The following is a 26,884-nucleotide window of genomic DNA, read 5'->3' on the forward strand; positions in this document are numbered from 1 at the left end:
CAATGGATTTGTTATGAGCTTAAATGACATAATTGACTTCAATTAACTAAGAGGAGAATTCACTAGACTTGTTGCAAACACTCCTATACTAGCCCATATGAGGATAATTACACAATAGTGGAGTAATAAACATATAATGAAGTAGTTCGATGCACTAGGGAGAGGGAAAAATATTATTAGCTATATTAGAGATCGTACACTGTCACGATGTTTCCTTTACTAGGAATAGAGCTTAGGAAATTCACCTCATTGACATTAATCACAAATATCAGATTTCATTCCAATGAATATGGAATCGAATAACCTTACATACCTTACTTTTTTACCAATACAACTATCACGATTCAGCCCCTCTTTGGGGTGTTAATCTACAATATAATTCATGATTAAACTAATGTTAGAAACTAATCACATTAAGGGCCTCGTAAAATAGTAGCTAAACACTTGACGGATAGTAGTCCCATACAACCCTTACATAAATGGTGAATCACCACACCCTTCTTCTATACATTAATACAACTTCATATATCCTTTGCCAAGATACTCAAGTTTTCCCAACAACAATATACATAAGACAATCACTATCAATCCCCAAAAAACCTTCAGCATAATAGGAAAATATTGAACTCAATGATTCATCACCATCCACGAGTTCTTGACAAATATATACAAAATTCTCCACCCCCAAACTTGTATTAAGAGAGGCAAAAATGGACAGTAGCCTTACCTTAGTTTCTGAAAATTTATCCTCTAAATTTGTACTTCAAGAACTTAAACTCTCCTTCAAACTTTTACTTGAAAAGGGGGACAATATTCAAGAACCCTAAGGTGTTTTAGGGCTGCTGTGTTAAGCCAAGAAAGACCAAGAGAGAAACTTAATGAATCTGAAATTTTGCAAGTTAAAAAATGAAGCAAAAGATCTGATCTTTATCCCTTTAAAAGGGAGGTGCATTGGCCGACTTTCTTGATCAATTTTGGGCCGTATATTGTCAAGTAAGTGACCCACCTACTTGGCCTTTTAACTTGGGCCTTTGAGGAGTTCAACACTCGTTGGGCCTTGCTGCCAATTATCCCTCTAGTCTACTCAATTTGGGCCATAACTAATGCAAGTAGGTGGTAGAGTACTTGACCCAATAATTTGGTCTAAAGAGTCTTAGTAGGTGATCCACCTACCCTGATAAGTTTTTGAATACTTTAAGGATTAAAATCGACAAATGTATAGTTAAGGAACCAAACCTGATAAGATTTTGGATAGTTAAAGGACTAAGAGTCTGTTTGAATTTGCTTAAGAAAAGTAACTTTTAAGTCAAAAATAAAAAAGTCAAACCTAAATGACTTTTAAGTAAAAAAAAGTAAAGTAGGGGAGAACTATTTTTGATAGTTAACTTATTTTAAGTTATTTTTAACATTGCCAACTAACTTATTTTAAGTCATTTTTTGACTTATTTTATAAGTTATTTTTATATTTGCCAAACACTTCCAGAAGTCAAAAACCGACTTAAAAGTAGATTTGATCAACTTCTAAGTCAATCCAAACACCATCTAAATTCGGTAAGTGTAAGTCAAGAGACTATTTTAGACCTATTTCAATAATTCAAGGCTTATTTGTGGCGTTTTCTCTAGTCGAGGGTACTAATTAATAGATGTTCTTTGTTTTAATTTATTTGTCTGATATTTCTTTTTATTATATATTTGAGATGATATAAAAAATACTATAAATTATAATAATTAACAACTTAAAATATTTTAAAGACATATGAAGTTCGGTTGACTATCAAATTTTGTTATTGGTGCCCCATAAATTGGGACAAAGAAAGTGACACGCTAAAACTTCACTAAATTAATATAGGTGAGACCATGAAATATTATTATTTTGTAGAGGTATTATTTAATCTATAAATTAATATTAAATAATACCTCTACAAAATAATAATATTTAATGATCCCACCTATATTAATTTAGTGAGGTTTTAGTATATGTCACTTTCTTTGTCCCAATTTATGAGGCACCAAAAACAAAATTTGATAGTCAACCAAACTTTATATGTCTTTTAAATATTTTAAGTTGTTAATTATTATAATTTATAGTATTTTTTACCTCATCTCAAATATATTAATTTAAAGTGTATCTTCATATTTAATGAAGATTAATTTTGATTATATTGAAATCATTGCATCTTACTAATTTATGTATCATATTTATTGAATTCCCATAAAAATAAATTTATGGAGCAATTCGAAAATCACTTATCGCATCTAGAACAATGTTACATGTTTAGAGGTCCACAACTTAAAAGAAATTGTGGATACCATCGGAAAAAACAACATTGATGATGAAGTTGAAAATGATACAATACCTTTGGAACCAGTTACGCGTAAGGAAACACTTATTGCATTTAGAACTTTTTCACGATTTTATGGCACAGTTCGAAAAGACAACACCGAAACTTTTAGATGCAATAGAAAAGTTAGAAATGAGCTTAACTAGATTTAAATTTTAACAAAAAAACAAAACACAATAGAATCATATTTCACAAGATAGGATTGACTCTCGCAATTTTGGGTGTCATATAAATTGGAATGATGACAGTAACATATATTACTTGAAAATTATGTAAAAAGTACTATAAATCACAATAATCAACAATTTAAAATATTTAAAAGGTATATAAAAATATTATTTGGTCAAATTTAGATTGCTAAAATTTAAAGTTGGTCAAATTTAAATTGATGAACTCCAAAAATTTAGATTTAAAAATTGGTCAAATTTAATTGCTAAAATCTGAAAAAAATTTATTTAAAAATTGGTCAAATTCAGAAATTGCTAAAATCCGAAAATTTAAATTTAAAAGTTAGTCAAATTTATGAATTGCTAAAATCCAAATATTTACATTTAAAAGTTAGTCAAATTTATTAGTAATTGCTAAAATTCTAAAATTTTGATTTTAAAGTTGGTCAAATTTAAATTACTGAAATCCATAAATTTACATTTAAAACTTAATCAAATTTATAAATAGCTTAAGTCCAAAAATTAAGATTTAAAAATTGGTCAAATTTAGATTAAAAAGTTGGTCAAGTTTATAGATGGCTAAAATCCTAAAATGCTTAAATGGTCAACCCTTTATAAATACCTTTCCCGCCGCAGAAATGTCTTACTCAACACACAACAACATTCTGGCTTCTCTCTCTTCTTTCTGTCACACTCTCTCTCTCTCTTCAGGGGAAGAGACGCACTGTTCACACTACTGTTGAGTGTTTTCTCCCCTTTTTCTCTGCAAAACCCTAATCAATGAGGCTCCGTTCTCGTCCTTCATCGTCTTCCGCCAAAGGTTCGATCGAAAAATCCTTCCTTTTATGTTTTCTGCTGCTCCATACATGTGCGATCATACTTTTTTTTGTTCTTTTGATGTGAATTTTTGCGTATTTTGATTGAATTTTACTGATTGCAAAAGTGAAATGAGATTTTTTTAGGGTGTGTTTTGTACTGAGGAATTTACATTTTTTTATAGATCAATTGCCCATTCCATTTTCGATGTCGGAGTCTTAACGATTTTCTTCTCCGTCATTTTTTCTAAAAGAACTTCTGTTTTGATTCAGGCCTAATTTGTTTAAAAATTTTAATTTTAATTTTTTTTTGTGTGTGCGATAAAGCATTTCTCTGAGATGGTATATGTTATACATATCTATATCAAGTATGTGTTGTATATAAAGGTAAATGATGTGGTTGGACTTGATGTGAATTGTGAAATTAGGAAAACAAAGCCGCCAATATCAGGACAGCTCTGATGAGGATGACCTTCTTTCTATATCCTCGGATTCTGATTATATTGGAAACAATGATGAAGGTAATCCATATAACTTTTGTTATTCATGCAAATATTATTTGCATATGAGATATAGTTACTATGCCCTCAATTTGATCTTTTTTTACTATTGCAACTACAGTGAAATTTTAATAGTGTGCTGGGACTTTCTTTTCACTGATTCATGATGCCTGTTGGCTAACCTTAGGCAAAAACTCATGCAGACAAATTATGGATGTGTGTTGAATAGTGAATGCAAGAGGTTAATTATGTGATTGTACTAATTGGTTTAATCATATATACAGATGTAGCTGATGAAGCAGATGAAGTAGATAATTTAATTGAGGAAGTGCTATGTTCCATTAGAACAAAAAGAAATGGGGGCAAAAAGAGGATTGAAACAAAAGAAGATCAGGGAGAAGAAGAGGAACATGTAGATTGGGTAATGAATGAAGTAGGAAGGGGTGGTGAAGTAGATGCTGGCTACCTTCAATTGATAGAGAGGATAGAGGATAGGAAGAAGATCCGTGAAAAGAATCAAAAGAAGAGACCCACTTTGCTGTGGGAAATCTGGGAAGAAGAAAACGATAGTTGGATGGCTGAAAACTATCCAAATGATCCTGACTTCAATAGTCAGGATGAGTTGGTAACTGAAACTGCTCAGCCACCATCTGATTTGATCATGCCCTTGCTGAGGTACCAGAAAGAGTGGTTGGCTTGGGCATTGAAGCAAGAAGAATCTACTGCTAGAGGTGGTATTCTTGCTGATGAGATGGGGATGGGGAAGACTGTTCAAGCCATAGCTCTTGTGCTTGCTAAACGCGAACTAGGGCAAGTAATTTCTGGTTCCAGTTTGCTCTCACCTGCCCCTTGTACTTCCCAGGAGCTCCCTGCAGTGAAAGGAACCCTAGTCATATGTCCCGTTGTTGCTGTGATTCAGTGGGTTAGTGAGATTGACCGCTTCACCACTAAAGGAAGCAACAAAATTTTGGTTTATCATGGCGCCAACAGGGTGAAGAATATTGACAAATTTGCAGAATATGATTTTGTCATCACTACATATTCCACAGTGGAGGCTGAGTACCGGAAAAATGTGATGCCACCAAAAGAAAAATGTCAGTGGTGTGGAAAGTCTTTTTATGAACAAAAGCTTTCTGTTCACCAGAAGTACTTTTGTGGACCAGATGCTGTTAAAACGGCTAAACAATCAAAGCAGCAGAGCAAGACTGGAGGAAAACCGTCAAAGCTGAAAAAGAATCCTATTGAAGGTGATTCAGAGATTGATACGGGTAAAAGAGGCCGTGGGAAGGGAATAAAGCGCAAAAGCGAGACTGATGCTGGTTCTGTTGATGATTCAGCCTGTGCCGGTCAAGATATGTCCATGAGGAAGTCAATTTTGCACTCTGTGAAATGGAATCGTATCATTTTGGATGAGGTAAAAAGTTTGTCTTTGTCCTAAAGCACATTGAATACTCAATTTCTCATTTCATGAAACTTTTATGTGCACTCTTCATCTGCAGCTTTCTTTCTCTCTCATATATATGTGTGTGTGTGTGTGTGTGTGTGAACTAACCCTTCATCTGCAGTTCTTTAACTGATTGCACTTTTGGCATAGGCCCATTACGTAAAAGATAGACGCTCCAACACTACAAGAGCTATTCTTGCGCTAGAATCTTCTTATAAGTGGGCCTTAAGTGGTACTCCCCTCCAGAACCGTGTAGGAGAGCTGTACTCACTTGTAAGTTTCTTGGGATTAATGTTCTTTTGTGGCTAACATAATTGGCATCTTCATTCTCTGAAATTAATACATCCTCACTTTTGGACAGGTCCGTTTCCTGCAAATTGTTCCTTACTCGTACTACTTCTGCAAAGATTGTGATTGCAGAGTTCTGGACTATAGGTAGACTTAAAAGTTTCTTTCTGATCTTTGCATTTAACTTGGTTGGAGAGAGTAACATATTTCTCAAGATTTGTTTTATTTTTACTCTGTTATATTTGTTAATTTTTACCAGAGAATTTGTCTTTGAATCATGAATGCTTCAATGACGGTTGAAATCTTTCTTACTTGAATCTCTTTTAATTTTCACCATTTTGAAATCTCGCTTGTTCCCTCTTATGCTTGTATTTATTTTAGCTCATCCGAGTGCCCACATTGCCCCCACAAACCTATTCGGCACTTTTGCTGGTGGAATAGAGTAAGTTATCAAATTGATTTACTTATTTTGGTGCTTCCTGTTATTTCAGACAAAAAAAATGTTGCTGACATCAAGATGTTTGATATGTTTTCTGTCTCTAGTATATTGCCTCACCCATACAATCTCAAGGGAATCATGGGACTGGAAGAGATGCGATGGTTTTGTTGAAACACAAAATTTTGAAAAGCATATTGCTGAGACGTACTAAAAAGGGAAGGGCTGCTGATCTTGCACTTCCTCCAAGGATTGTAAGTTTTGGTTCACATTAACGCAGTGCTCGAGTTGATAATCATTTTCTCTCCACTCAGTCTGTTAGTTACTTTTGTGTTCAGGTTACTTTGCGGAAAGATTCTTTGGATGTTAAAGAAGAAGACTACTACACATCACTGTACAATGAAAGCCAGGCACAATTTAATACGTATGTCATCTATTTTAGTCACTGCTTATGCAACTAGACACTTTCTTGTTTGAAAGTCATCTTTGTTTTTTTGTTGCTCTCGATCTGCTACTCATGGTAAAGTTCTTATTCAATTTGTTTTAATGGGACAGCTCATGGTATATATATATATTGACACTCCTTGGCTTCTTCGTGGAAATATCTTACACCGTTTTCGTCGAAAGTGCTCAATACTAGCTATTTCACCTTCTTCTTATCACTATACTGTTTCTTTCTGATGTATTTTGTTGCAGATACATTCAAGCTGGTACTTTGATGAATAACTATGCTCACATTTTTGATCTACTCACACGCCTGCGACAGGTATTGGGATCGTGCTTTCAATTTGAACTGTTCTGAATAATGTAATGGTACCTGCTTGTATTTGGTTTTAGTTGTGAATGACAGTCTGTGTTGCTGCTATAGGTTCATTGTTAACCTTCAAAAATGGATCTGATGTATTTTCTTTTCTTTATAAAGAAATATATCAATATTTCTACATAAATTGTGGTAAAAGAACGAGACCATGGAAATGAAATATTTGATGTTGTTAATGGGTGAAAATCTTTTAGTACTGCAAAACTCGGAGCAAATAATTCTTACCAAGACAAAACCCTTTGATGTCCAAAAACTTAGATAAACCATCAAAACATGAATTACAAATTACTTGGAAAATGTACTTCTAAACAGTAGCATTGGCAGCACACTAGCGATCCTAGGTCAAAGATCAGCACTCTTTCCCAATTGGGGAAGTGATTGCAGACCCTTCCATTTCACCCTTTGGACTCATAATCACCACAACATTATATTCAAGGTACATGTTAACAACGCCCTTTCTATGCCATGGCTTGCGAACAATAACAGCAGGCATAACCTTCTTTGTAAGCTCTGGCTTACCCTTGTTGACAGTGGGCATAACCATGTCTCTAACATAAGCTGAAGTTAAAAATAATGTACAGAGTCTTTGCACCAGTGTTATTAGCGCAGTTCACCATCACCACTACTGGCAAACCCAGTGTCATCCTGAACTCCTTGTCCTCATTTGACATTGTGGACGGTGTTGGTTTGGATTATAGAAACCCAACCTGATGTGTGATCCAGTGTGGCGAAATGTTAGACAAGGATTCCAATTTGGCCTACAATCCCCTTGCTAATAATTTAACTTTTTGGGATACAATCCCGAATTATCCAGTGTAGCTGAATGGTCCTTAAGAAATAGCTTGAATATGTTAAAAAATGCATATATCTAAAGTTATGTTTTTTTTTCCTGAAACTCTGCATATTAAAGTGCCTATTTTATATTTCTTATCTTTAATTCCTTGAATAAAGAAGTGCCACACAAGAGCAAGAGCGAACTTTGACTTCATTAGTCTCCTTTGTGATTGCAAGTGGTTACTCTGATTATTTCACTGTTTTTAGCGTGCCTTGGCTACGATTTTCCGTATTTGGGATGTTATTCTCCAGTATATGACCTTGTATACAAACCTTGCCTTCTCCGTTTGCATCTTCTGAATCTGAACTTCCTTAATAATTTTAGGTCCTTAAAGAAATAAATAGTTCAAATTTCTTGTACTTAAGCACACAATTTGACTTTCTATGATCTATGCATAATTTTATCTCAAAAGTGATAACTTAGAAAAAATTGCTTATATTTGATGGATTTTATTTTTCTTTATTTTATTTTTGATCTGACCACAGGCAGTTGATCATCCTTACCTTGTGGTATACTCAAGTACTGCTTTGGCTAGAAGAGAAAGCACAAATGATGCTGGCTCTGTTGAACAGCCATGTGGTTTATGTCATGATCCAGTAGAAGATCCAGTTGTGAGTTGCATCCTTTCCCCCTTCCCTGAGAAAAGAAATAAAAAAGAAAGGAGCAAATGCTCACCAAGAAACTTGATAATTCATTAAAGTTGAATTTGACGGAGTTCCTACTTGTACTACATTAATATTTCATGTATTATATGATGGATATTTCAAATCTTAATGTGGCCATATTTCTCGGCGTTTACATCTAAGATGTCTTGTCAAAAGCTATTCAGAATAGCTTCTTAAGCCTTCTTTAAGTGCCTGAGCTTCTGAAAATTCTTCTCCAGCACCATATGGAAGACCTTAATATTTAACTAGAAATGCTTTTAGGAATGCCTTTAAACACCTAAAAGGACTTCCATAAAACTGGGGACTTCATGATTTAAATTCATGTTCCTCATTTCTTGACAATCTAAGAAAAGATGCTATGAATTCTTTTACATAATTCTGTCGTTTGAAGTTTGAACCGACTCTCTTATAAAATGTGTACCTCTCTTGATGATGGCAGGTTACTTCTTGCACACATGTCTTTTGCAAGTCATGTCTAATAGATTTTTCTGCAAGTGTGGGACAAGTTTCATGCCCTTCATGTTCTAAACCACTTACAGTGGATTTCACGGCAAATGATAAGGGGGATCAGAAATCTAAAGCCACGATCAAAGGGTTTAGGTCCTCAAGTATACTGAACAGAATTCATCTTGATGATTTCCAGACAAGCACAAAAATAGAGGCTTTGGTATCCAATTACTTTTCAATCAATAAATATATCTTATCCCGTCTTTATATGTTGCTTTATTTTATTATTTTCCTCTCACAAAGAGTGCAAGAGGCCGCAATAATGCATCATTTCCTAAGGCTCCCATACCATCTAACTTACCAGGCATAGGATCAAGATGTTACACATGCAGAAGTTCAGGATAATGGTTTCAGTCTTTCTAGATGTTGTATCTTGGTGAATTTGCTTGATATGCACCTAGGAAAATTGATAAATTTCTTGTCAAGTTTGGTTGTGAGCAAAATGGGGGATACATGAGGTCTAATTGAAGTTTTGCTTACCATTGGAAATGTTGCATCAAATACCACCCCCACTTTGAGTAGAAACTAATTGAGTTTGCTTACCATTGGAAATGTTGCATCAAATACCACCCCCATTTTTACTGGAAACTAATTGAGGAATAATAAGTTCTCATTGTGGTCTCAATCTTATTTATATCATTTGACATTATGGCTTAAACTCGTCTAATGCTTTTCTTGTGAATATTTATGGTATCTCTGTTATGGTAAAAAGAACCACTATGCTTCGTTCTCATTGCTGCTTGTGTTATTGGTTCTAGAGAGAAGAAATAAGGTTCATGATTGAAAGAGATGGTTCTGCGAAAGCAATAGTCTTCAGTCAATTCACATCATTTTTGGATCTGATACACTATTCTCTACAGAAGGTAAGATATGATATCTTATCCCCTTCCACACCTACCCCTCTTGTTGCCATCAGTAGTCATAACAAAAAACATGTCTTGTGTGCATTTGGCAGTCGGGCGTCAGTTGTGTTCAATTAGATGGATCCATGTCTATGACTGCCAGAGATTCTGCAATTAGAAGATTCACCGAGGATCCAGATTGCAGGATATTCCTTATGAGCTTGAAAGCTGGAGGTGTTGCCCTCAATCTTACAGTGGCATCACAAGTAAAGTTTTTCTTTCCTTTCTCTGTCAATGCATATTCTTCATTTCTTGTCAAATACCAAGTGGTTTGAATCCATTGTTGGATTCCTTCTTCTCTTCAGGTTTCAAATATTTATTTTGTTTGGGATATTTTAACTTCCTTCGCTGTGCACCTAAAGAACAAATGCTTTTTGGGACGTGTAATTTTTCGTTGAATGACCTAGATTACTTTCCTTGATGTGTCGCTCTCCTCTTGCACTTTACTAGGTTTTCTTGATGGATCCTTGGTGGAATCCTGCTGTGGAGCGGCAAGCCCAAGATAGAATCCATCGAATAGGGCAGTATAAACCAATCAGGTCTGTGTTTGTATTTCTTTAACCAGCTATACCAATGAAGGGAGCTTATTGTTGTTTTCTCATTTCTAGGATTGTGAGATTTGTGATTGAGAATACAATCGAGGAGAGGATCTTAAAGTTGCAAGAGAAGAAGGAGCTAGTTTTTGAAGGGTAAGTTTCTGCAACTTCATTGTTCTAGTTGCATGGGTATTCAAAGAGAATAATTGATGACTTGAAACTGTTGAGTAATTTTGATCCGTTTTCTTCAGAAATGATTTCAAGATAAATTAAGAGAATCAAGATTTTTTTGTGCTCTCAAGAACATATAATATTGGGCTGAGATGAGTTTTAAATGGAGTGTTATGGTCAGAGACTTAGTTATTGTTGTTAGAAACTGACAAATAATCATTAAGACAGTTGAGCTAAGGATTAGAAAAGGGTCATACACTCTTTTATCTTCTTTCCCTTTTTTCTTAAAAATCGGAACATGGAGAGAGAGCTCTTTCTCATTCATAGAAGTCGCAACGATAAATGCTTCTCCCTTCAAATCTCATTTGGACAGAGTATTGGCCTATACCGTTTTTACACTTGGCTTCCGATTTTCCTCTTTTACTCTGATCACTCCTCCCTTCTTTCTCTGAAGTGCTGATTGTCCAATATTGATGTTTTGTGCAGGACGGTCGGTGGCTCTTCTGAGGCGTTGGGGAAACTAACAGAGGCAGATTTGAAGTTCTTGTTTGTAACCTAAATTATATTATGTTCTGTAACTTGGTTCAGCAAGAAAGATCATTTGATCTTTGTTTAGTTTCTTGCTTGAATCTTATCCCTAGTGTTGTTGTTTTTGCAAAGTAGAAAAGTCAATCCTCTTCTGTTGGTTTTACTAACCTTAACTTTATCATCATATGTTGGAATTTTCAATTATTGTTCCAACATTTACTTTATATATAAATAAATAAATATAATATTGTTAAGTCTTATAACTATCATATACAACTTGTTATTACATAGGACTCCATTATCATTTTTTCACCTCAATTGTCTTGTTTTGATCTTTTGTTTTACATCTCCATGTATAACATACTATTCTCATTATACGTGGAGCTTATATATATATTTGAACTATTTACGTTTAGGCAAAACAACCTCACATACTCTTACAATCTTATATTACTTCCATTTTTTTATTCTTTTTTTGTCGAGTAAACATAGAATGCATATATGTCGTTGTCCAAGATTTGGGATGGCAAGCGGTGCCGTGGTGGAGTGAGTGAACTGCATAAATTCGCGAAGACTTCAACCTATCCCGTATAGCCCAATTTGTTGTTTTCAATCTCTTCCGCCCTGCTTATCGGCTCCTGGGATATATGATATGAAATGATGAAATTTTTAAAAGTTATTTTCTTGCTAAATCATTCTTAATTATTGGAGATTTGAGGAACACATGTCAATGCTGACTGAACCAAAGGTGTGTATACACACTTAGGCGCGTCTGACTCAAAATTTTTGTCCACAAGTTTTTTTAATTAACACATCATTTTTTAGTCAAGTATAAAAAACACAATATACTATTTTTTTCTTTTTAATTTTATATCTAAACTATTGGGAGTGTAAAAAGTATAACTAAACTATAATTTTAAGGGGAATTTTCGCAAATAGCCACTATAATAAACTTAATTATGCTCCATAACTATAGTTTGTATATTTACGGGTTGTAGCTACAATTTCAGCTGTCTCGTTTGTATAATTCGTGGGTTTTTATAATTCGCAGGTTTGTATAATTCACGGTACATTTATATAATTTAGTTATTTTTGTATAAACTCGAACTAACGAATTTATACAATTACAAACATATGAAGTGTAAACAGTTATACAAATTATATTATACAAAATAACATTATACAAAAGTTATACAAATTATATTATATAAATTCCGAATTATACTAACGTGCGAATTATACAAAACTAAAAAGCCGAGCCGCATAATTATAGCTAAAAGTAGGTCACGAATTATAATTAAGACAAACTATAGGTATGTTAACTAATTAACTAGTATATGTTTACTTATACGCGTAATTTTCTCTAATTTTAAAATATTTTTTTCTCATCTTTTTTAACTCAAAATGCGACATATAATCAGTCCATTCATTATTTTGCCACATCAATATAGGGTATATTACACTCTTCTTATTCTTTCTTTGATTATCAAAATAGGAGTACTATATAATATGACGGTTTTTTAACACATTAAATTTTCAATTAAAACATATTCTACTTATTTATAAGAGGGAGTTTAGGTTAGGGTGGTTCAAAATCGAATCGAAATTGATAATTCGAATCGAAAAAGAGTTATTGGTTTATTAGTAATGGGTTATTAGTTTAGTGGTTCAGATAATTTTTTTTTTATTATCGGGTTATCGGTTCTTAACGGTTTGAGGTTTTTTCTTAATGGGTTAACTGATAAGTGATAACCCGATAGTAAATTAAATAATTATATTTATACCATTTTGTATATAAAGTCATTTGACTTAGAGTTTAGTTTCCTACTTTTATTTCTGGCAATCTCAAAATCTTGGTTATTCTACAATGTTAAAGTGTTTGCATTTGAGCAAGATGCAACTTGTGAACTCATGTACATGATTCATTCGATTTGTCACCTTGTTTCTAAGTATTTTTCATTAATTTATTTTTGTGTCAAATCTTAACGGTTAAACCGATAACAATCAATAACCGATAAGCCAATATCATAATGGTTCTATAACGGTTTAGCATCTCTACAAATCGATAACCAATAAGCCAAACCGATATACTTCAAAATCGAACCGACCGATACGCAACCCTAGTTTAGGTACTCAAGCAGGCAACAGGTCAACATGCTTGCTTGAGCACCTTTTGAACATTTCTGTAATTTTCTTATGATTCTTCCGTTTTAATTTGTTTGTCTTATTTTTTAATTTTTAGATATTTAAAAATTACATAAAAAATACTATACATTATGATAATTGACAATTTAATTCTTTTTTAAAAAACGTATAAAATATTCGATTGATTCTTGAAATTAATCTATCGGTGTCACATAAAATGAGACAAAAGAAGTAACATGTATTATTCAATTTGAAAATTACGTAAAAGGTATTGTAAATCTCAATAATTAACAACATTTGATTGACTCTTGAAATTCTATATGTGCTACATCCATTTGGACAAATTGAATAATATATATTATTTGAAAATTACGTAAGAAATACTATAAATCACAACGATTAACAACTTAAAATATTTAAAAGACATATAAAAAGTTGACCCTCGAATCAGTGTCACATAAATATGGATAGATGAGTAACGTATATTGTTTTAAAATGACATAAAAGTAATATAGACCATAAATTCATAATTAAAAAATTAAAAAATTAAAAATTAAAAGAGATAAAAACAATTTGTTCCCAGAAAATTTATCAGTATCACATAAATTTGAACAAGGAGAGTAAACATATATTATTTAAAAATTACGGTACTATAAATGACAATAATTAACAATTTAAAATATCTAAAAATCATATTAAAATTTAATTGACTTTCCTGATTCTATTTATATCACATAAATTGAGATAAAAAATGGGAAAATTTTCAAAACAACAATATTTTAGCTTTTAATGGGACTCCTTAGCAATAGTTTCACTATTTATTTAAAATGTCAATATTTTAATTTGTTAAGGATTGAGTTATGTATTTATTTTATTTTGATTAATTTGAAAGAATACAAATAATTAATAACTGAATAGAGAAAATCATGGAACAAAAAATTTCAAAAAAGGTAATTTTTTTTAAATTTAACATTAGTTACGTTTTTGAAAGAGCATATGTTGTCATTTTTCTTTCTAGCGTTTTTTCCTTTGTTCTTAAGAATTTCAATTTTTTTTTTGAAAACAGTAGTTTGTATTTTATATCTTATATGAGTGGAAGTGTTGGAAAATTTCTAATGCCCTCTGTTTTGGATATTTAAATGTTTGAACTTCTTTGAATATGTGTTCATCCGAAATGTATTCGAATACCTAATGATATGTATAACTAATTTAAAATACAAAAAATGTTGGTATTGATTTATGATGAATACAACTCTTTGGCATTCTAGTTCAAGTACAAAAATAAAGGCAGTTGTGTAGTATATACCAAATTATAAATACAAATTAGTTGTAGATCGAAATGATATTGAAAAATACAGTTGCGATGAATACATAGAATAAGTTTATTCAAAATAAATTGTATTTATATTTCAATATCCAATTTTGTTATATTATTATTTCACTTTAAATTTGCAGAAAATATTTTCTAGCTTAGTTTTTATTTCAAATATCAGGTTGTATTTCAATATCATTTTGTATATCAAACACAGAATGAATACCAATAATGTTGTATTCCCCTTCTTGTGATATATTCATCGCACAATTTTATATATTATGTATTCATAAAATTATATTGCTTTAGCCAAATAAAATACAAAATATGTCTTACTAAGTTTGTATTTCAAATATCAAGTTGTATTTCAGTATGATTTTGTATTTCAAACGAAAAAAATGAATACCAATAAGTTTCCATTTCCCTTCTTATAATGTATTCGTCACAATTCTATAAATTATGTATTTAATCATAATATATAGAATTGTGACGAATACATTATATACCTATTTAAATTACTACAAACTAAAAAAGAAATACAATATTTTAAAATAAAAATACAAATGATGAGTAAAAGAAAAACAATTGACAAACAAAAATTAATATGAATACAATTGTGGTATGAATACAATTTTGTAACCTTCTTATTTGACTTTGTCTTTCTTCTTCTTCTTCATCTACTATGTTCTTTTTTCCGATTTTTTTCATCAAAACCGAATTTGAATCCATATTCACTTGTGCATTAGTAACCCTATAAGCAAAATTCGAAATTATTAAATATGAATGTATAAAAAAATCAAACAATATATGATGTATGTGTGCTAATGTAGTTACTACAATCTACTAAATCTCAAATATGAAAACAATTTTTTTGATAATTTGAATTTCGAAATTATCAAAAATTAGAATGTATTAAATATCAAACAAAATAAACATACATATGAATTTCTAGATTCTCCAAAATCTGAAAAATTAAAAGAAAATCACAAAAAGAATCGAAAAAATTGAAAATCATAACTATTTGATGAATAACTAAACAAAATCACATAAAAATTGAAAAATTCGACTGGAAATCCGTAATATATAGAATCGGTGATTTAAACATCAAATCAAAATAAATCAAAATGGATAATGGAAATTACCTTGCCAATCGAGAAATCTGCTTGAATTAATAAATATATTTCATTTAACAATAAAGAAGATTTCTTGATGAACAACAATTTAGCACCTTGAAGAAAGATAAACTTGAAACGTTAAAGGTGGGGAAGACGTGAAAAGTGGGGAAGAAACGTGAATGGAGTTGAAAAAAGGTTAATGTGTATTGGTTTAATTTTTTTTCTTTAAACGGTTATTGATATATAATTTGGTCCAATGTAGGACTTTTTCCATAAATAAAATTAATTTTAAATACTAAAATTTGAATACATATTATTTTATAAAAATATTGTCATTCTGTCATTTTAAATAAATATTTTAAAGTGTTGTTATTTTGACTAATTATGTTAGGTATTATGACTTAATTGCTAATTTTCCCATAAAGAAGGGATAACAGATATTGAATCCGTGCTAGCACATGCACTTGTTTCTAGTCTTAGTTAAAAAAATTTAAATAATTTTTTTTTATCAAACTTTAGATGTCTCTATTATGTGGTAAACCATTTTTTAAACAAACACCTTGCAATAGGTGAAAGAACAAAAAAAAAGGGCATCTTTAGATGACAAATTGTCAAATTGTCAAATTGTCAAATTGTCAATTTGATTTGAGCATACAGCATGAATAAACGCCATGGGAGCTTAGCTTAGTTGAACAAACGATGTTGGCCACATACCTTATACTATTCGTACTTATCTCCCTTGTTTTGGGCGAAATACTTGTATACTTTGGGATTTGCTTCCAGACCCAATTTCAAGAACCATTTCTTCTAGCTTTGTCTCGCGGAAACAACAGTTTGATCGTATGGATACGGATATTGATGTTCGCCATTTTCGTGTATTGGGTATACACCAGTATTTCCATTTTATGTAGCTGGAGGATTTTTCACGGACCCATCGATTGGAGTGATGGGGTTGCTCTCAATTTACTAATTCTACAATCTTCTCTCATGGGTAATGCTCCATTTCTTGTTTTTTTTTTCCCTTCTTTCTATAAACTGAAAATAGAATCTTTGTTGAATGTACTGCTTCGTAGTGAATCTTGATTTACAACTTTTGGAATCTATATGTGGAGTACCTGTAACTGAATAGTGTAATTTTAGATAACTGCTCTAGTTTTACAGAACCCCTAGATATTTTTTCTTCTTCTAAAGTACTGTTTTTTTTAGTATTAGAATGAAATAATAGAGAGGAACTAGTATAGAGAATTCATGTAGCCAACTCCAACTTGTTTGGGATTGAGATATTACTTGTTCATCCTTAATCAGAGATGTTGGATTCTAGTCCCATTGGGTATGGAGTCGCCTTTGTTAGGGAGTGCTTTGTCCCTCAATGTGGGACTTTACGGTGTGAATTCAGATTTTCTCGGGACCTAATTTGGGTCGAAACCGAAAAGGGACATATTTGATTGATTGACCCACAATGAATAAGTTGAGTTCATGGCTAGGGCTTGAGGAACCTTGGTTTTAAATTCTGGTAGGAGTAGCTTGCATGGAATAGTTAAAAGGATGGTCGAAATAGAAAACTGTTATTGGGTTATTTCTGATAGAAGGAAGGAAAGGTAAGTTTTATAGAACAATTATATATATATATATATTTTTTTTTATGTCAAGGGAAACCTGCAGCCGCTACCCTTTGGGTGCGCATAGGGTAAAACCCTGCTCCTATGCAATAGCTCGCAAACCACATAGGAGAGGTAACCCGCACTAGGCAAGCCTGGTGCGACGAGCTCGACCCAGAAGGCAAACCCCTTGCTTTCGCTGGCAAGGGATTTCGAACTTGAGACCAGTTTTATAGAACAATTATAAGACCAACAATGTGATATGAGCGTGAATGTTGGGCTACTAAAAAGTCCAACACATCCACAAAATGAATGTCACAGAAATACGAGTTTGGTGAGACAAAAAAAAAAAGACCAAATTATGCCAAAGGGGGAAGTAGTACACATTGAGGAGAAAATAAGAGAAGGTCGTATGAGATGGTTTGAACATGTCTTGGGCTGACCTTTAGATGTACCGGTCTGTTGATGTGAAAACATGTTGCATGGAGATGTTAAAACCACCTGAAATGAAGTTGTCTCGAAAGGCCTACAATTTCTTGGAATTCATGCAAATTTAGCAAAATATGAGGCACAATGGAAGAAAGAGATTTATATAAATAATACCAATCAGTTGGAAAAATGATTTAGTCATGTTAGTATGTTTACATTAAGTTCTATTCTTTCAATGATTCGTTTAGCCTGTCAGATGTTTTTGTGCAAGTAGCATATATAGGAAACTTGTTGTCCTTTTTATTTTTATTGTCTAATATTGGCCTGAAAATGAATTATAAATGTAGAAACATGGTCACAAGCATCAAGGATCGATAGGTTCTTGATATCAGCTGAATGTGACGAGGCCTTTAAAGAAATCAAACAATCTATTATGCCAAAACAATCTAGTGATGCTAGAATGTGAAGAATAGGTGAAACCAATTCTTACTTCGAACTCGAGAACACGTGGTTTCAGGTTTAAGGTTTCATAGAGAAATTAAAGGAGTGGTGGGAGAAGTATGATGTTACTGGCAGTCCTGATCAGGTACTTAGAAGGTCAAAAGATTAATAGGAGATGTTAAAAAATGGAACAAGGAGGAGTTTGGAAGGTTAGGCAAGAGAAAAGAAGAGATGTTGGTGGAACTGGAGACCGTGAATCAGAATGCTCAATACACGCACCTTAGCGAAGAAGAAAATCACAGAAGGAGGGACATAGAGATGGAGTTGGAAAAGATTGGCAAAGCAAAATAGACTTCATGATGCCAAAAGTTTAGATGTCTTTGGTTAAAACAATGGGATAGGGAACACCAAATCCTTTCCGAAGGTAGCGAATTCACACAGAAGATGCAATACCATAAGCTGATTGGTGGCAAAAGATGAGGTGGTAGAAGAGGCAGAAGGGACTAAAAGAGGAATTCTGAGTTTCTATCAGAAAATTTTAATTACTGAAGCAGAATTTTGGAGACCTTCAATGGATATCTATGGGCATGGGACCATAACTGAGGAGGAACAAAGGTGGTTGGAGAGGGACTTTAAAGAAAGGAGGCAATAAAACTGTTCGTACTTGATAAAGCTCCAGGCCGTGATAACTTTACAATGGCCTTCCATCAAAAAGCTTGGCAGATACTTAAAGTAGATGTCGTCAAATCCCTAAAATACTACCAGCAGACCTGCAGCTTTGCTAGAGCTTGCAATGCCTCCTTTATTGCCGTAGTTCCCAAGAAGAAGGGTGCTGAAGATATAAGAGATTTTAGGCCCATTAATCTGATAGGAAGTGTGTATAAAATTATATCTAAGCTGCTGGCAGAAAGGTCGAAAAAGGTAATTAAAAAATTTGGTTTCTCTTAAGTGGAAGGCAAATTATAGATGCTTCTCTTATTGCAAATGAGTTATTGAACTGGAGAATGAATAAACGGGAGCAAGGGATTCTTCTATGTAAACTTGATTTGGAGAAGACATATGACCATGTTAGTTGGCAATTTCTATTCAACATCTTGCAGCAAATGGGATTTGGAGAAAAATGGCTTAAATGGATTAAGTTTTGTATCACAATAGCATGGTATTCCATTTATGTTGAACCTGTGGTATTCTTTCCACCTCAAAGAGGGTTGAGATAAGGTGGCCCTATGTCTTCTTTCCTTTTCATTTTGGTAATGAAAGCTTTTCGTAGCATGACAGGAAAAGTAGTCTAGAACCAATGGATTAAGGGGTTCACAGTAGGGTCCAGAATGGGAGAAGAAATTTCAATTTTCTCATCTTCTATGTGCTGATGTTAAACTGATTTTTTGTGAAGCTCAGACAGGCCAACTGAGACATCTGTAGATGTTGCTTGTTGTGTTTGAAATTGTCTCGGGCCTGCTCATTAACTTGAAAATCAGTCAATCATCCAGTTAATACAGTGGACATCACACAAGAGTTGCCAGAGATACTTTAATGCAACATAGGCACTCTTCCCACTACTTTTAGGAGCTAAATATAAAAGCAATCAAGTATGGCAATGAGTAATAGAGAAGTTTGTAAAAAAGGTTGGTCACGTGACAGTCACCATACCTTTCATTGGGAGAGAGGTTTACTTTGATGAATAGTGTGTTGGATAGCACTCCAATGTATTTCATGACCTTGTTTCCAATCCTAGGTAAGGTTCTCAAGCAATAAGACAAAATCAGAAGAAGGTTTTTAGGGAATAGCACACAATACAAGTTTCATTTGGTGAAATGGGCCAGAGTGCCCAAGGAGAAAGGACGAGGCTTTCTCAAGATGGTGGTGAGAATTAAGCATGGAGGGAACATAAACTGGCATAACAAGGTCGATAGAACATCACATGGTGTTGGTCCATGGAATCATATTAGCAAGTTATGGCAAGAGTTCAGTGATTTATTAAAGTAGGCAACAGGGAAAACACACTCTTCTGGCTAGACAAATGGAGTAGCAGCTTTCTGAAAGAAGATTTTCCTGCTTTGTTCAGATTTGCTGTTGAATGTTGATACAAAATCCACAGTGAAGCAGCTTAGACAAAACAATACCTAGAACATTACTTTGAGAAGGCAATGCCATGATGATGAATTGTTTTCCAAAAATTCAGGATATACAACAACATACCTAGTGTAATCTCACAAAGTGGGGTTGGGGAGGGTAGAGTGTATGCCGATCTTACCCCTACCGAGTTAATTCAGAATAACCAGATACAAAATGCTTCAAAGAAGAATCTGGATTTACGTTTGATAAGAAACAACGTTAATACATTATGGTTCAATACTAATTGTCAACTTTGTCCATCTAAGCTTCACCATAGCAAAGTTAGTCCCAAACCCGGATAGATTGAGAGTTACATTAGGTTCGGTGACAGCTAGCTTAAAAATAGTCTCTATGTGAATTCTCTAATATTACCTGAGTAGAGCGGAAAGGATGCATATAACATTGTTTGGGAAAGGTAACATTATTATATAAAATTAAGCACAAAGTTTGTGCTGAGAGCTATCTTGATAGCTTACAGAAAAGCAAAAACCCCTAGAGTAAATCTTCGCTCTACTACAAAAATTCCTTCAAAGAATGTTGAGTTCCTTTCCTTCCAAATAGTCCACCATATACATCCAGGTAAGCTTTTCTACCGTCAATCCTGATTAACAACTCATCCCTTGAAGTTCCAGCATGCTAGCAGATCTCCAGATGGCCTTTTAGGTTCTTGAAACGGAGAGCCCCATGTTAAGACTTGCTAGTTATTTGTTGCGAATAAACCACCTATTAAGAAAAAGGAAATGAAGTCTTCTGTCAAACTATATAATTGTATGTAATTCAGTCTAAGATGAAGCTGCATAAAATGCAGGGTAATCCCTTGTACATTCTTCCGCCATTTCAAAACACAGATTTCGAACTTCTGCTGATCTATTGTATTACCATATTCCAACAAATATAATTGTTAACTATCTAGTATCATAATAATGTGACTAATCTTCCTGTATATTTTTACCCATCCTTGAATAAGTAGTCCAAGATTGGAGATGCATATTTACCAAATGAGAAGATTCTAATATCGAGAAAATTAAAAGTGAACATGTGGACTATATGTATATGTAGATTGTAGCCACCATATACATGTGACATTTGCTTCTTTAATTTCAATTTTATCATCTCAAACATAATTTTCAAACTAAATAGGTGATTAAAATCTTATTATTTTTTAATATAAAGTTTGTCATACTTGAGATAAGATACACGTGCCAAGTGTCTAGCTCTTCAATAAATAACAAGGCACCCAGGACCTCACAATTTTTGGAAGCCTGTCATTCTACTGGTGAAATGCCACCGAGTTTATTATTTACAAGTAACAATCATGTCAATTACCTTTGAGCATTTGGAACTAATGTTTTTCTTTGTCATCTCTTTGGTAGCTATTTCCTCTTCCTCAAATAGATTGTTTCTCCATTTCTTTGAACATTTCTCCAATGTCTTGTGGGATCGGGAGCATATATTGCGACTACTTTAACTGCTGATTGTAACTCTTTTGCTTTCGGCCTCCGCTGCTAACCATAACAGAAGCCATTTATATGGTTCTTGTTTATTCACCTGACCCCCAGATATCTTTATAAGGCCAGGAAAGGTTATTTAATGAAAGCATATTGAATCCTTTGTACGGGTACGAGTTACTAAACTAACTTTGAACCTTATATGTGGCTTCCCGCATATCCACCAGTAATGAATGTGATTTTGATTGTTCAGTCTAATAACATTGACTCACTCCAAAAAGTACTACTCTAGTTTCTTTCAATTTGTTTGTCTTACTTTTCTATTTAGTCCTTGTAAAAGAGAATGCCTCTTTCCCTTTTCGGCAACTCTTTAATTTCAACTTTCCACATGTCATGTTTAAGTCTACAAGATTAAAGGACATTTTGGTACATTCTACATATCTTTATTTAAGACTACAAGACTTTGTGCCTAGTCAAAACCCGACAAACAAATTGAAATGGAGGGAGTACCTAAAACTGAAGCTGTTGTTTGTCAATTGCCAATAGGAGTGACATTTATATAGGTTGTGCAGATGAATATACTCGAACACGTTCTGCAAATCCCTTTGGTTTTAATGCTAAACCTGTGATTTGCAGGATTTTCACTATTTGCATGGATGGTGTTGGACAAATTGCACCCTGTAATAATGGAGAACATCTCTATTAGGAAGATTATCAAGGCTGAAAGAAAAATACTTCAGGAAAGGAAATTGCATATGGAGGGTCATTGTAGAGTTTTACAGGGGAAGGTTGCAGATTTGACAGCTAAAATGAAGAAACTGAAAATGGATTATCAGATGAAAGCTAATAAGGCTCGAGCTGAAGGAGCTATCGTGTTAGAATTAAAGAACAACTTTGAAGAATTCCGTCTCAAATATGATCGTTTATTTGATTACAATCAGACACTTCGGAACCAGTTGCAGTCAATAAGCCACGAGGTCCAGAAAATTGACGAGTCAAATGAATGGTCTAATTTGAAAACCAAGCTTGGGTTCCCAACAGTTGAAAATAATGGAAAATGTGTAGATTTTGAGAATGTATCGGAAACAGCAACAAAATATGGTGAGTACCCTTTCTCTGCCACTCCTTCATCATCCTCGCCCAGACACCGAAGACCAATTTATCAGTGTTGAGGACAACTAACACTTGCTTCCACTGGAAGATGCGTTTTTCTTGTAAGTATAACTAATGTAAATTATCAAAGAGAACTGATGACTGAAAGTTGGATGTGCAGAGACTTGAGCTTTAATTTCCTCCTCCTCTTCTTCTTCCATTTATTGGTTACTTCAAAGGTGAATAAAATTAATGAATTTACCTTTGCTTCTTTCTTGTGGAGTCATCTATTATTTGCCTGTGTCATCCTTCATTTAGCTTGTTGCCATATTCATGTAAGCTGAGCTTGACCAGCTTAAAGAAACAAGCATCACATCTATTGGTAATTGCCACTGAAAATCCAAAAATAACAGGGCTTATTGGATGTGCCTCTGAACTTTGTTTAGGCTGTGTTTAGCATGAAGGAAAATGTTTTCTTGGAAAACAATAAGATTTCTTATTTATTTTATAGTGTTGGGTAAGAATACAAAATTACTTCTCCAAGAACATTTATACATAATCTAGCAAAACACTATGGGGGGGGGGGGGGATGGTCCAGGGATGGGTTTTTTGGGCGTTGAGTAGGTGAAGAGGAGACAATAAACTTGAAATGACACTTATGGAGTTTGTTTTCCCTGCTTTTGGTAGGGAAGTTATATTCCACATTTTTAAGGAACTTTTTCTAAAAATGATTTCCAAATATTTTGACCACACATGGAAAAACTGAATGTTTTACTCCATGTCAGGAGTTGAGGGTCTGCCAGAAATAGCCTCCTTTCCTCCCCACAAAGGTTGAGATAAGGTCTACATACACTCAATCCTCTCTAGACCTAACTTTTGAGGCTACACTGAGTTTGTTATTGTTGTTCCTTCGTACCAAACACACCCTTAAGTTTAGATCTGTTTTCTGCAAAGAAATGCTTCAATCGAATGTTTAATGGAAGCTAAGCTGAGGTTGCCTATGCGATTTCAGCTTTGAAGAGTTTATTTTATTTTTACTTTCCCTATGAGTAGGTGGAGAGGTTGAGATAACAAAAATATGATCCATCTTAAGAGATTATACTCTTCACAATAGGAGAAAATGATCTCTGATGTCCACTTATCATTTGAATAGAAGAAACTAATTATATACCAAAATCTCTTATATTTTATTTATATATATTTTGTGTTAATCTTTTACTGATCTCGAGAAGGATCATATAACTAAAATAACATTTGTGATAGACTCCAAACACCAAATCTCTCAAAGACAATTGCACATTATTGTGACATGTGTGTATTATGACTATGTAATGGTGCCTAGAAAAGATTAGGCAGGGAAAGATCTCCTTAGGTTGGATACTTTTATCAAATTTCTATTCAATTAAGCCTTTTTTCTTCTTTTTGTCATGCCCATAAGATTATTGACAATAAATATGTAGTTATCATACTAATTAAACTGATCAATAATGATTAATTAAAACAGTTTGAGTTTATCCCTAAGAGCAGACAAATAATAAATGCATAAAAAAAGTAATATCCACCCAACACAAATGGTGAAAGAACTTACCAATGCAGTAATTCCGATCCGATTCTTATTTTCTGTCTTTTAAAATTTATGCATATTTCTTGAAACTGTATTTCATAGTCTTAGTCTAAAGATTATTTATTAAATCTACTCCATTTTAATTATCCTTAAATATATTAATACTTTACTTATTAAAATAATAAGTGTAGATTTAAATAAAAAAATAAATGATAAACGACTTGTTGCTTTCTAAATATAAAATATTTTAAAGATCTTGCAATCTTTGGTACATAAAATGTGAACCGACTCATCATGCATTCGTTATACATGGAATATTAACAAATTGTGCCAAACACACATGTGTAGAATATGCGTCGGATGTGATCTTTAATAATTTATTATTGATAGAAGTCAATGATCTAACGTTTCGATGCCTCATTTTGAATGAAACAAGGATATTATGTTTTGTTAAATATAAAAGAGGACAATTGAAAGTAATATAGCATATCACGAGAAAATTATTTCTTTCCTATTTTATCCTCAACACTAATTATTTATTCTCCCAATCATTTTGTAAGATCAAGACTATACATCAATTAATATGTATATTGTAGTAAAATATTAATATTAATCATTTCTTAAAGAACATGCAAAATTCAAAGTGGACAAATAAAAGAGAATAAAAGGATACTATTTTGGGTGTTGAACTGTAATTCTATGAGCTAATCTCTTATGCTTTAAGTGCAAATGAGGCAAATGCAAAATAAGAAAAGTAAGTCTATGGAATTTAAAAGAGAGATTTATGAACACATAATTTTATTTGGTGAACCTCTTTTATGAGTGTACTATTTATTATTCTACAACTACTACAATAAAAAATGTTATCTTGGCAATTACATCTTTCCATCTCCATTTCATTGAGGATATAATTAACTAATAAAGTTATGATCTCTCTATTAGCTTAAACTTTTAGATGAGATAATTGCATATTTCAACATAATATCAAACCAGACAAATAAGTTCTGGCATTGAATCACAGGAAAAATGGTTCTGAGATTGAATCTCACCGCCGTCCATATAAAAAAGAATATTCACTTGCTTGGCCATGAAAAAAGAATTAGGCTTGCACGTGAGAGAGGGTATTGAGAATGTAATTAATTAATAAAAGTGTGTTTTTTCCGAAAAAGTTGTCATGCCATTTTTACAGGTTGGCAAATCTTCACTCTTCTTTCTTACCAGGATCCAACACTCATAATCCAATTTCCAATCTGGTTTTCCTGATTGTAATTCCAATTTTCTTACCCTTTGTAGAGTCAATTCCGTTAAACAACGACTCATTTCTTGTATTGAATCATCAATTTCTTCGTTCGAATTCCAAATGCATTGATCAATCACACTTGTTGGAGAACTCGTCTTGATATTCTTCGTTGTATAAATCAAGAAATCGATGTTTGAGTAGCTCTTTCGCTGAACATCTCTGTTTCTGATCTCTTCTCAAACATTTGTTTAAAAATTCCTTTCCTTGTGATGACAAAAAGTTGGGAATTTCTGGTGTTAGCCCAGAAAATGCTATATGGTATAGCAATGAAGCAGAGTTGTTAACATTAGTCCACGGTGAACCACCCGTGGCCATTTCAATAATCGTGCATCCTAACGCCCATATATCAGCACGAAAACCCTGTTCTTCGCCACGAACTACTTCTGGTGCCATGAACATAGGTGTGCCACCAATTGTCACACCATCAACCCACCCGAAATCCCCAATTTTGACATCAGTGTTACATAACAAAATGTTGTGACCCTTGATGTCGCAATGCACTATCCCTTTCGAGTGTAGGTAATCTAATCCTTGAACAATTTGTTTCGTATAGTGTCAGATCAATTCCTCATTCAATTGGCCTCCCTGTTTCCTAATTTCATCGATGAGTGTTCCATCGGGCATGTACTCCATCATAAGATTGAACATTACCTTGTTGTTCTCTCTAGTTACATCGTACCCCTTGTAGTCAACTACGTAAGGAGAGTTCAATGTTGATAGAATTTTTTGCTATTTTTCCAAGAATTCGGATCGAGACAACTCCGTGGACTTGACAGCAAATATCTCACCAGTGCAGCGTGACATGGCGACCGACACGGCTGCTGTAGAGCCATGGCCTATAATGTGGCCTCTGGTCCAGTCCATTTTTTGTTTTTTTGGTAGGAGCCAGTTAGGAGGTGTAAAGAGTTTAGGACATGTTCTGTTACATAGAGGCTAGCTATATTATACTATAATATAAACTATAGTGTATAAAATAATGAATGTCTAAATTAGTTTGGTAAGGCTTAGGTTTGCCTTCTTTCCTATTAAAAGACTTCAAAAGTTTGGTTATTTTAGTTATGGCCAATTACTTGTGGTTTTTAGGCAGCTTTGGGTATGCCAGAGGACAGATATGACGTGGCTTACTAGGAAGGTGCCACGTGTCAAGCTGTGAAGTGGGTAATTGAATTTTAATCATCTTTCAAAAACAAGTTGGAGAGGCTGGATTGGATTGGACCAACAAAAATGGTTGCTATTAGATTTTTCTTCTTTCTTGGATAAAAATATATCAAGTATAATATTTATACCAAATCATATTAATTAATTATGATTAAATGATAAAATTAAGGTTAGGATATATATGAACTAATTATGGTTTAATGATAATGAT

General features: G+C 33.3%; 2 protein-coding genes and 1 pseudogene across 2 annotated transcripts; 2 read left to right on the top strand and 1 right to left on the bottom strand.

The window, feature by feature from the left end:
- The first annotated feature begins 3,247 nt into the window (after window positions 1-3,247).
- Window positions 3,248-11,194, top strand: LOC125831200 (DNA repair protein RAD16-like). The gene is made up of 16 exons (XM_049510385.1): window positions 3,248-3,329; window positions 3,753-3,845; window positions 4,109-5,238; window positions 5,419-5,541; window positions 5,630-5,703; window positions 5,938-5,998; window positions 6,100-6,246; window positions 6,331-6,416; window positions 6,689-6,758; window positions 8,133-8,258; window positions 8,752-8,979; window positions 9,578-9,682; window positions 9,775-9,927; window positions 10,172-10,260; window positions 10,330-10,410; window positions 10,915-11,194. The coding sequence occupies exons 1-16, from the start codon at window positions 3,290-3,292 to the stop codon at window positions 10,985-10,987; spliced, it is 2,679 nt and encodes an 892-aa protein (XP_049366342.1). The 5' UTR covers window positions 3,248-3,289; the 3' UTR covers window positions 10,988-11,194.
- A 4,990-nt stretch (window positions 11,195-16,184) lies between these two features.
- LOC125831186 (uncharacterized) lies at window positions 16,185-22,853 on the top strand. Its single transcript, XM_049510374.1, has 2 exons — window positions 16,185-16,519; window positions 22,196-22,853. The coding sequence occupies exons 1-2, from the start codon at window positions 16,228-16,230 to the stop codon at window positions 22,729-22,731; spliced, it is 828 nt and encodes a 275-aa protein (XP_049366331.1). The 5' UTR covers window positions 16,185-16,227; the 3' UTR covers window positions 22,732-22,853.
- Window positions 22,854-22,954: 101 nt separating this feature from the next.
- Window positions 22,955-26,379, bottom strand: LOC125831542 (mitogen-activated protein kinase kinase kinase 17-like; annotated as a pseudogene).
- Window positions 26,380-26,884: the final 505 nt, after the last annotated feature.

The sequence above is a fragment of the Solanum verrucosum genome, unplaced genomic scaffold (genome assembly GCF_900185275.1).
Source record: "Solanum verrucosum unplaced genomic scaffold, falcon-dt-bn FXZP01000049.1, whole genome shotgun sequence".
NCBI lineage: Eukaryota > Viridiplantae > Streptophyta > Magnoliopsida > Solanales > Solanaceae > Solanum > Solanum verrucosum.